Below are 12,185 nucleotides of genomic sequence, written 5' to 3'. Positions count from 1 at the left end.
TACTGAACCCCCAGCCCTGCTGCCCATAGTGAAGAAAAGCATGTTAAAAAACAGAGCGAGGGGGGTTGAGTGACTTTATTTAAGACAAGGCCCCTTTTGTTTTAGCGTGCGAGAGACTGTCGATGGCTCGGGCCCCGGCAGGGCGACCGGGGGACCGGGAGCAGGGATGTAATTGGCCTATTTAGGGTGTTTTGCATGTGAATGGGGGTCTAGTGAAGCATCACTAAGTCTGTTGTGAGAGGTGCAGTGATTGGAATTTAGATTAGGGAAAACACTTTTCTGCACTTTATCAACTACACTAATTAGTTCACTCGCTGGAAGTTAACTTCAAGTATGGAGAAAGTTTTGGGATGCTCGCTCACTCCCGCACTACGTGCTTCTCACGCCTCTGCCTCCGGTTGGCAACAAGGGAAATGTCAGACGATGAAAAATCTCTGTTTCAGATGTTTTATTATAATCATTTTTGCAAAAATGTAGAACCAAAGGAACTCGCCTGCAGTTGTCGGGTGGTTGCTTGAATAATTTAATTTGATTAAGAGGACAATTGTTAGCCATGCTGAGTTTGGTCAGGGGATTTGCCTGCGCTGGGTAAGTGCTCTCCTGCATTAGTCTCAGGCAGACGGTCTCGCTTTCGTTTTCTCTCTAACACACACACATACACATGCACACACACACACACACACACACACACACACACACTCACTCACTCTTAACACACAGAAGTTTATAACTAAGAAAGTACCCAAAATGTTTTGTGTTTTGGGGCATATAATACGTTAGAGGTAGACTTCCTCACCCAAACTGTGTTTTTTGTTACTACTTTTTTCTTTGTTAATCTTGAAATTATTATGGTGGATATTTCTTGCTGGAAATTTTTGATTGTAAGGCTTTGAATTTAGAATTTTGTCTTTTTGGGGGGCTAATGAAGAACAGTCAGTGTTTGGAGTGCTGTGATCTGTACTTCGGACTTGACGTGGTTTTAAATTGAAAGAGCAGGAAAGCGTATTTTGATTTGAAAGGCTTTGATGTGAGCCGTGTATTTTTCAGTGGCACAACTTCAATCAGAATTTTGAAAATGTAATGAACCACCACATTCATTTATTGTGGTGTACGGCAGGGTCTGTGTGTTTTATTTTTGCATGGATTTCGTTCTCGTGGTTTTGACTCCGTATCCCTGAAACCGATCTTCTTTACAATAGCTTTAAAGTATTCTAATGTTTGTTTTAACATAATCATTTTTATGAACTATTTTAAAATTAATTCATTTATATCAGGTATGAGTAGGTGAAAAAGAGAAAATGCCAGGTGAATTGTTTGATTTGAAAAGAATGCTTGTATTTTGTACAAATGTCTAAAATTATTCTAGCTCCACATCATAGTCTGTTTATAGGCTATTTAAAAAAATAGAATTTGTATGTTGAGTGCTGTATTGTCATTGTTTGAAGTTGAAGATGGTTTTAGATTAGTTACCGCATCCAACCTGCCATGTCCACATTGTGATTGCACCTGCCATGATATCTCACAGTTAAATTATTCTTAACAAAATAAAAAGTAGACACACTTTTTAAAATTCTGAATAAAACGTTACATCAGGCCATAATAATAATAATCAAACCCTTAGGTGACATCTGTTGACTGTATATATATTATATATGTCTGTTTCTCTCTGTTCTCCAGCCGAGCCTCATGGGTGGAGAGATGGGGATGGTCAGCCCGGGAACGGTCTCACCCACTAAACCCGGCTCACAGTACTACCAGCACTATGGCAGCAACCCTCGCCGAAGACAACTTCACAGTGACTCCATGGGTAAGCCCCTCACCATCTTCCTCAACCTCCATCCTGCTCTTCCTACTTGTTATGAGCACCTCAGGTTGGTAAAAGTACAATAATAATACAATAACAATGCAACTGCAGTAACACTGAGCACATTTTTAAAATACATTATTTCAGCAGTAAGAATGAATTATTTACAGTCTCCTTTTATTATTAATTATAGTATTATAAATTATAGCATGCGTCATATAACTGGAAACATTTCAAGTTTAATGTTTCTGCTTACACAAAAAAAGTATTTTACTAACATCCCTCGTTTATCAGTCAGGATTTTTTTGGGTGGATAGAAAATTGACAATACAATAAACATGGGTCCTTGAAGTGGCAGCTTGAGGCACATCAGCCTTCAGGGCAATTTTCACTCCCTTTCATTTCTATCAGAGTCTCACTTTTCTCTTCCACACTCACATTCACACGTATTTTCTCCGGGGATAAACAAGCACCACCACCACAACAAGTCCAGTGTAGTGCATTTATATTTTTATGCCTTAATTCAACGTGTGTGTGTGAAGCTTAAAACCTTCTATAACATTTTAAGTCTCCTGTCTACTGGTTGTCATATTTAATGCTCATTTGGAAAAATATCATATCAAATGTCATTTTTTAATAAAATAAGTAAATGTAATGTTTTGCTCTTCCTGTTTTTCAGAGGTTCAGACAAAGAAAGTGCGGAAAGTCCCCCCCGGCCTGCCTTCTTCAGTAAGTGCTCTGCTTTAATGCTCAGTTTGTGTTTGTGTACATTTTAAGGGTTTATGAATATTTCCTGTATACCTTTATGTTGTAAACAGCCTGTAGAGCTGCAAACAGCACACACCCGGCATTCCCACAAATGTCTGTACCACACAAGGGGCTGAGAGGTGGGCCAAGGAGCGCATTGTTAGGCGGGACAAAATGCCTGAGAGCAAGGTGAATGGCGTCTGCCGGGCCTTTGCTGAGAAAACATTTGATTAGTCGTTTAATTTGAAGTTAACGACAGTGAAATGTATGGCTTGTCATGATGGGCTTCGCGGCCGTCCCCTGGCTCTGCGGGAGTCTGTCGGCGAGTATGTGGCTGTGAGAGAGCGGGTGTGTGCGTGTGTATTGTCCTCGGATTTGGAAAATGAGGAAGAATGAAACGAGTTGGAGGGGCACTGTGACAGAGAAAACAAAATAAACCAGAAAGAGATCCAGAGACATGGCCGCCTTGTTGTTTGAGGAGAGGCAGCAGGATCGCTCTGTGTGTTGTACCTCGATGCGAGGGTTGTAGGTTTTTTTTTTTCTTGAGTCAGAAAGCAAGCGAACAGATCACAACGTACAGTGAACTGAACATGTGGAAACATTTGCGCTGCGACACGATCCTTGCGTACGGATAACAGGTGCATGTCGTGTTTCTGGCTACGGGAGGAGGCCTTGGCACTTTGCCTTTTAGCTGAAAAAATATTAGAACAATTCTAATTATATTATTGCTGATTTCACTGTAAATTCTTAAATAGGTGCATTTCTGTGCTTGTTTAAAATTGTGCATTTTTTTTGCTTAATTTCTCCTCTGGTCTTTGCCGTCATTTCCATTTGTTTTCATTCGTTATACATCTTTTAGTGTAAACCTGCACTGAAGAAAAGATGCACCTAGGAAAAATAAGGTTTCTGTTGCTATAAAGTGATAGAATCATTTAAAAGGCATAATATCTGTCATATGCAACATCATCTATAATTAAAGCTTGTGCTTACTGTGTACATTTTATTCTTTACATCATTTTAAAATTGTAATATTTTAAAATGTTTATGAATTAAGCAAATTCACTGTTGATTCATTGTTACTGTAGTAGAATATAGAGTGAAACACACTTGTTGTAATGTTTATTAAGGCCCTTTTAAAATTTGCTTCTTCACTTTATTCTCTTCCTTCCTGATTTCTTCACCTACATATGGTGCAGCTCTTGAGAGTATAATTAAAATTTTGGAATTTAGAATTCAAATGTTTTTCAATACATGAGAAAAAAGAACACACTTTGCCCTTTCCATGCTGATTCTCTTTAAAAGCTTAAAATACGCATGGCCCCAGCGGCAGGTCTAGCCCCCGCCATGGCACAGAATTAAACCCAGCACTGCTCACACATGACATCAGGGAGAAATGCTTGCTCCGCTTCCACATTTACAAACGTCTGCGTTTCGTCAAAGGCAGCCGAGGTCCCACACAGAGGGCCTTTGTTTCTGCCGCGGTGCCCATGTCATGTTCAGGGTGCGCGCCGGGCGTGTTTAGCCAAACAGACTTAAGGAATTGAAAAAGCAGCCTATACACCTGTCATTATCACCGCCCTGTCACATCCAGACTGGGGGCGTCATACAAATCACATTTTCATTTGGGTTCACCGCTATTTCAGCTGTGTGTGTGTGTGTGTGTGTGTGTGTGTGAGTGTGTGTGTGGGGGGGATCATGACAGTCTCCAGATGACTCTGACCTTACTCTGCAGCTCTTGGAAGTTTCAGTAATTTGCTACGATTCGACCCCCGGTGTTCCCACCTCTCTCATCACACACACACAAAAAAAAACCTTTTCATTGCCCAACAAACCATGTTATTGTAAGGCAAAATGTTTAGGAAGTTAATTTACTTAAACTACAATTACGCCGTCACATGAGCGAGACCTTGGAATAATGTGGTAATCAAAAGTAAATTAGTTCACATTATGCACTGTGCTGTTTGCCCTTTTTAAAATGTTTCTTATTTATTTATCGACGTTCTATTCTTGGCTGTGATGACTTCTAGTTTGGCTGGAGAGCAGTTTGCAACCAAAAAAGCCAACAACTTCTTTCTACAGTCCTTCATCATTGTCTCACAGCCATCAATCTTAAACTGCATTATTTATTAAACAGAGAATTTGACATAGTTTGAAATCTTGCCTTTTCACCTTATAGAATTTGTTTCTAAACCGGTTGATGTGGCCATTTGCTGACAGTGACTAATAGTGTTGTCCCAAACTTGAGTTTAAAGTGCACAAAGACTTTATTTGTACTGTCCTTGGAGAAATTCAGACTAAAATAAAATTAAAAAAGCATTAAATTCAAGCCTAACAATATGTAAAATGCTTTAAATTTAGTTTTAGAAATATTTGCCCGCAGACTGGAATATTGTGGAGTATGTGGCGAAAATAAAGTATTTTTGTTGAGTAAATGATTGATGAATTTTGGCAGGGAATTGAAATGATTACGATCCAGGTTTTCCCAAAATATATATAAATAATGTCGAACAAATAAGACAAACCTCTATTTCAGTCAGGACTGTGGCCTCACACTTCTTTCACTTCGGCTTTTCGGGCTCCCATGAGTTCATATCTGATTTTGTTTAAAGCAGACTGTGTTAATTAAATTAAGTCAGATCTAGCAGAGGACTCGATGGAGATAATCTCCAGTGGAAGCCTAATCCTGTTTGCTGAGCTTTTCTGCCCCCTTCAGGCGGCAGGCGGTACTGCGGCCCTCTGCCGCTCGGACTAGCATTTGGCTTCCGGATTTTTTTTTAGTACATATGTGACATATTCGGTCTAATGTGCACCGTAAAGTCAATTTCTGACAGCTGATATACTTATTTATTTTAAGGATTTATTTATTTTAAGGATTTATTTCCTAAATTACTTCCCCCTCGTTGTTAATCAGCTGAGTACTTACTAATAGTATGGGAATTGTAAACCCACTTATTGCTTTCATTTGGGCTAATCAAATATATTAGTAATATTTAATTTGAAATTTAATGTTGCCTAAAGTTTGGACATCTTAAAGATCGAACAGCTGCGGGTTCCCAAAACCACATCCTCAACCCCCAAACCATGTTAGTTTTAACCCTAATTATACAATAATTGCAGAACATTTTTTTATGACACAGACAAATTGTGAGTTTATGCACTTGAATACAGCATGGACAGCACAGGTTTTACGTGGCCGGGGCACAACGGTGTTAGCATATGTCGCGCAATGACATTTTCAGACAAAAGAGCCTTGAGCTGCGCCTGCCTCCAGTCCTCTCCCCTTCTCCCAGTCTGCTCCCCAGACATCCAGTAAACTTAATTGTTTGCGAGTCCAGCTGGCCTTCTAGACTCCGCCATGGCTGGACCGAGACGTGCAGAAAGACGTGAGGGAGAACGGGGAAAAACAACCTTGGGAGAGGCGGAAAAGAGGAGCCGACGAGGAAAAGAAGCCGACGAGGGAAAAACCGTAATAGATTTTTCGTTTGTTTTGTTGCTTCTTTTTTTTTTTTTTTTTTTTTTTGCGTTTTTTGCACCTGGGTGGAGGATGGATGGAAGGAAGATGGAAGACAATGAGCCGAAAGAGAGAGATGCTCGTTAAAGGTGTGTTTCCAAGGTGATGGGAGTTGATTGACAGGGAAGGGGGTTGTGGAGGTGAAGTTTTTGGCCGAGGCCCAGGAATGGCGTCAAAATGAAGAGTGCCGCCGCGCCAGCTGTCTGCATCGCCCGAACAACCAGAGGAGCGGCTTGCGGCGAAAGCGGAGGCCCTGCGTATGGCCCTCTACATTTTGGCCCGTCTGGCGGGTACTGGAGAAGGCGAATGCAGATGTATGTGAAGGAAGACGCCACGTGTCCCCCGCCCCCGCCCCCTGGTCGCACCCGCAGCCAGAGGTGCGACACTTCCTTCCTCCCTGTCGGCTTCTCTGTGGCGCAGGAGAAGCGTCGTCTGTCTCGGTTTAAGGACCTTTTTCTGTCGAGTCTGACAGAGACACTAACACCATCGGTGGAGCGAAGGCTCCGCTCCGTACGCGGCCCGGCACACAATGGCCTGAGTCGGGGAGGGGGGCGGGTGGAGCGTGGGAAGCCCTGGTGTGCTATTCTTAAATCGATTTACCTGTCAGCCTGACTGCTCCATTTATTTATTTGATGGAGGGGAGGGCGAAAAACGGAGGAGTCACAATGTGTACCGGAGGAGAATGTAGCATGAGATGACCTCGTGATTTCCAAAAAAAAAGAAAAAGGCAGAGTAACAGCTGTGTGTGTGTGTGTGTTTGACCGTATCCCTCTGGATATAGCTGTGCTGTTTGAGAATATTATTAAAGCCTTACAAACGGCCTGTGTGCAACATAAACACTGAGCCTTTATTTACTGCCTTTCAAACTCCAAAGCCAGAACGTAGTACAAAAAATGCCTGTGTGTCATTTGATTATTTGATTATAAATCGATTATTTTCTTTCTCCAAGCACTGATGAAAAAGACAACCTCCACAGGGGTGGGTTGTGAACATACGAGCACCTCAGGCATTTCTCAGGACATTTTTTAACCCTCTTTTTTTATTCAGAGAGTTCAGGACTCTCAGGACATTTTTGTTTTTTGGGGTGTAATCGGCAGTAATTCGTGCCGATCAGCATCTTGATTTTGGATTAAATGATACTCACTTTCATATTTTGTTATTGTTAAATGTCAGTGTTCATCCCTTCTCCTCACTCTTGTGGTTTTTTTTGGCCCTTGTCCCTCTAATGGAAGCAATGGTCCCGGCACTGACGCCGACGTTACAATGCCCTCAACGTCAGCCGAGGAGATTTTGCCTCTTCGCCGTTGTTGACTGAGAAACGTGTGTTTCAGTTATCGTGCCTCAGACCCCGCAGGAAACATTCGGCTGCTGCGGCCAAAAACAGCGCTGCGGTGATGATGAGCAAGGGATGTTGCCAGCGAAAAATGTTGCACGTTAGCGAACACAATGGAGTTCACACTTCCACTGCAGTGAGCTGCCGCCATCTTCATCTGACGGAGACGCATTAACCCATACACGGTTCTACAAATATTTTTACTTCTATATATATATGTTATATATGTACACTATATATGCTGAATAGTTGCCATTATAAAAATTGAATTAGAATTTTGAAAATAAAAATTTGAATCCCTTGCTTATCAGACAAATTTTGTATACATAATGCTTTGTATCATAGATTTTTTATTAATTCAGTACAATCCACTGCATGAGTATAGTATAGCCTCATGTGTCTCGTTCCTTTAACATTGACGAAAGCTAAAAAAAAATCTGCATCATTGCTGATCCTCGGCAAATATCAGCTTAGGGTCCGAGGAAGAGAAGACGGGCATGACGGCGGCTGCGTTGGGTTATTTTCAGGGCCGTTTCGTGGTAGGAAGTGCCCTGGCAGCCTGTGTGGGGAACATAGCCCCAGGTGTGTGAGCGTCCGGCAGGCCTCCCAGTGTCCATCAGCACAGCTCTGAGCATCTGTCACTGAGGACAGCAGCAGCACCACCACAAACCGCGCGGATAAACAGGACGGATAAAACTTAAGCCCTCGCTGCGTGTCTGTGAGTGCTTGTGTGTCTATGTTTTATACATAAATTGACTCAATTATGAAACAGTAAGTGCTCATTTATTTATATACTGATCTAATTATTCATTTGTTAATTTTAGGAGGCTTTTTCTTTATCAGTCAGTGCAATGTCGGCGATCTGATGTCAGTGTGCACGGCGCCCTGTCTCGGTGCCAGCCCCGACCCCTACATGTTTAATGCAGTCGTCCCTAAGAGACCCCCGGTCTCCTTTTTCTCTCTGTCAGCCCTCATCATCTGCAGCCTGGCAGCACATGAGAACAGTCTGCTTTTACTGTACTCTGTGGGTGTTAAAGATGCTCTAAGCTGCGTGAGGAACAGGTAGCATATGATATTAGTCATGTCTAATGGTGTTATTTATGCTACATTATACTTTTTTTTTTTTTTTCATATTTTAAATGCAATGAACGTGTTCAGTGCTGGGGTATATGTGGGTCAGGACTGTCTTTTTGGGTCTGGGTGAAGGTGGCCGCGTCCGTGAAGCACCCGCCCCTGTTGGCAAGCGAGTAACAAGGCAGACGTCAGCAGGTTTGTGCGATGCTGTGTTCATTCCCCCCACGTAGAGACGATGGCGAGAGGGAGGGGTGGGCAGAGGGTTCCAGAGCCTCCGATTTACAGAGGGTGTAAAAGCAGGCAGCACCAGTCCTGGCACTGGGCAAAGTTTGCACAATGCCCAAAGCTGGGGAAGAGGGCTGAGTAAAGGGAGATTTTTCCCCCTCAGAACGTGGGGGGAGGGAGGTCTTAGGCCTTGTGTGGTGAACATGTTTCCTCTTTCCAATACGCTAGACTGACACAGAGAGATGGAGGGAGGTGACATTTGACGGAAACGCACTCTGATACTGATGCCACTCAGGTAGACTTCAGAGACCGGTGGATGATGCCAGGTTGCCTTCCAGCACAGGCTTTCCCGTCACCACCCCAAAATTTGGTTGACAATACACCCCTGGTCCCTCCGATGGGTGCTCCTCCTTTCACAAAGATTGAAAACACATATCCCACTCCACCGTTTTGTTTCTTTGGGCCTTTGGTCCACGACTATAATATGTCAATGCTTAGGAAGTGTGTCCTGTTTTATCATTTTTATTTATTTATTTGTTTGTATATCTATCTATCTATTTATCTATTTATTTATTATAAGGAGAATCACTCTCCCAAATATGTGTTTACATGCAACAGGTTTCCTAAAGTTAAAAAAAAAAAAACTTCTGCAAAGTTTAGTGTTTTTTTTTCCTCTACCCCTTTTATTTTCAAATGTTCTGTTTGTGCAGAAATCACAGAATCACCATAAGGGCTGCTTTGCATTTTTAATTTAGTAACTAACATATGAATACATTTGCATATTAATTAGTTGCAGATTAAATCATGCATACATAATTGCCTCCTTACTGTGTTTAATGTTTGTCAGAATCCGCAGCCTGACTGATGAACGCCATTTTCAAGATTACAATTGGACACACTCTCGGACATGTTTGAGCGCAGGGCGAGGGGTTTCAGAACACTGACGTTTGCCAAAAATGTGTGAATACTTTCAAAGAAAGAAATGGCATGTAGATGTGTGTGTGTGTGTGTGTGTGTGTGTGAGAGAGAGTGTTTATGAGTGTACATGTAAGCGCGCCTGTGTCTGTCTTAGCATTGGTCTAAATTACTCCCTATTCACAGGCATTAATGCTGCTCCTAATTACACTGCCTGTGCTAATTAACACTTACAGTGCTGGATGAGTCTTTGCCGAGTGGCGAGCACAATTGAATTAAGGCCGGTATAAAATTCAAATTGTTTCATTAGAACAAATGAAGACTCGTTGGCGGTTTAAGAAAAGCCGATTGTGTGATCCTGTGATTACACAGCGCATGGTGAAATAAAACCAATGTTTAGCACAATGGGGACGAGCATTTCTGATGTGCTCTGATCTTTTAAGGGTGTGTGTTTTGTATCACTCTGGGTCAGACTGACGCAATTCTTTAGGATTTTTCAGGGGTTTAATCACCGTCACATTTTCTAAATCCAAACCAGTCTTGACAGCAGTGGGAAAATATTTATACCATCTGACTTATGTAAGAAAAACTACAACAGAGATTCATATAATAATTGTATTCATAGTTCACTGATGGCAACCTGAAAGCACGTTGTAAGTCGCTCTGGACGAGAGTGTCTGCCAAATGCCATAAATGTAAATGTAATCTAATGGAAATGGAAATGGAAAACAGAGCAGCTACTGTAAACTCCATTTAAAGAAATAAAAAAAATGGTCATAATCAAATTTAGCCTTGACTGACACGTCTTGGGAGTGGGTGTGATTTACACGATGTGTGTAAAGTTGTGCTTGGCAGCTTGTGTGTATTGTTCACAGGAAGGTGTCAGCAGCCTTTGATTGGAACAGGGGCGCTGGATATTTGACTGGTGCTCTGTGTGACGGGCAGCTGTGGGTTTTCTGACATTCTAGAAGATTCTCTTCACCACACCACACCCATGCACTCATCTCCCATTTTCTTTCACTCCTGCTTTCAACACAACCTGAATCTGTTTTTGTAATTGTATTTCTTTATCTGTGGATGACTTTTTGCACATTTTGCACTGAGCTAATGGAGCTTTGTGCACAAACTGCATCGTATGTATATTACATATAGTGCTGTGATGTCTTCTTGAAAAATTGAATGGGAGACTTGACTGAGACCATATTTAAAAAGTCGCCAGTGAGGTACGCAGTCAGAAACGAGGTTGGGATGGGGCTGAAATCTGCCGCTTCTAATGAGAAAAAAATCCTCTGAGCATGAAATCCGAATGAAATGTGTGATTATAAACCAAGTAGTGTTCACCCTGGTCTCAGGGGAAACAGGGAGTAGGCCCTGGGAGACAGAAGAGGGAAAAATGGGAAACAGGACAGAAACACCCCACCCCACCCCCCACAATTTCACTGTTTCATTAGGTTGTCAAATTAACAAATTCGCTTCATAAGCTTAGAATATTTAGAAGGTTGCATTACTTTACACCTACATGGTAGCATAGGGTGTATTTTGTTCTCATTACATACAAGACTGATAAAAGGAAAACAATAGTCATGGCCTGATAGTAAGTGAGTTTTTTTTGGTGGGGGTATATTTATATATATTTAGATATATGTATGAAGTGTTGAGGACTATGTGTAGCACCAGAAAAGCAGTTCTTTATTCATTTTCAATGCAGCAACAGGTTCCAGGAAAACCAGCAATATCACTGGAGTCTCCAAACAAATCGAAATAAAAATACACCCAGTCAGGCAGGTTTCTTGAGCTCTGCCAGGCAGGATAGGCACTGTCCAAAACTGTTTCCGTAAATTTCTTTGGAAAGTTTTTTTTTTTTTTTAATTGTGAAGGGCACAACTAATTCACAGTTTCTTATTGTGTTTTCCAATTTACATAATTTGCATCTCACAGCAAACTGCAGATTTTACACCAAATGTAGCTGAAGCACAAACAAGTTAAAGCATTGTGTATGGCGTGTACTAAAAACCAACATGCTATAATGTGTTGACAGTAAGCAAGTTGTGTGTGCGTGTTTGGGTTAGCTGTCCTCCCACACACACTTAAGCACAAAAGGTGTGTTTAATTATTAAAGTTTATTTTTACGCAAGTAGCTTTGCGCTTCAGTGACGTTTGCTCCGGCGTATGCAAATGATTTATTTCCATTTGGGATGGTATTCCCAGAGGTTTGTCATTTTATCTCTGATGCACTGAATTTAGCAGCACTTACACTTCACTTGTTAAATATACTGGGGGCTGTTGGAGGGGAGGGTGGGGAAGGGGCGGGACTCTGTGGTGGGTCTGCTGTGCCCCCATTTTTAGTGGGTGACCAATACCTCCAAGTGAGACATACACACAGACAGACTGAAGCACATTTTCCTCTTGTCTGAGTAGCTGAATAGTTTTTTTTATATATAAGAATTGAACTTTTTAATTAGAAATATGTTAAGAGATCTGTTGGAAAGCTGTTTTTTTTATTTGTGGTTACTTAGCCGTCCAAAAGGTCCCTGAGCGGTCAGAGTGTCTCTTCACGGCACAGACGCAGCAGTGCC

The 12,185-nt window shown here is 41.8% G+C and overlaps 1 protein-coding gene across 8 annotated transcripts in view; it reads left to right on the top strand.

Moving 5' to 3' along the window:
- The window catches only part of tcf4 (transcription factor 4), a 134,420-nt gene that overhangs the window by 75,528 nt on the left and 46,707 nt on the right, over nucleotides 1-12,185 (top strand). For all 8 annotated transcript variants that reach the window (XM_028971075.1, XM_028971081.1, XM_028971076.1 and 5 more), the window contains 2 exons: nucleotides 1,678-1,807; nucleotides 2,484-2,533. In XM_028971075.1, the coding sequence (XP_028826908.1) occupies nucleotides 1,678-1,807; nucleotides 2,484-2,533 (180 nt within the window). The remainder of the gene's footprint in view (nucleotides 1-1,677; nucleotides 1,808-2,483; nucleotides 2,534-12,185) is intronic.

The sequence above is a fragment of the Denticeps clupeoides genome, chromosome 3 (assembly GCF_900700375.1).
Source record: "Denticeps clupeoides chromosome 3, fDenClu1.1, whole genome shotgun sequence".
Classification (NCBI taxonomy): domain Eukaryota; kingdom Metazoa; phylum Chordata; class Actinopteri; order Clupeiformes; family Denticipitidae; genus Denticeps; species Denticeps clupeoides.
This window is presented reverse-complemented; position numbering and strand designations above follow the sequence as displayed.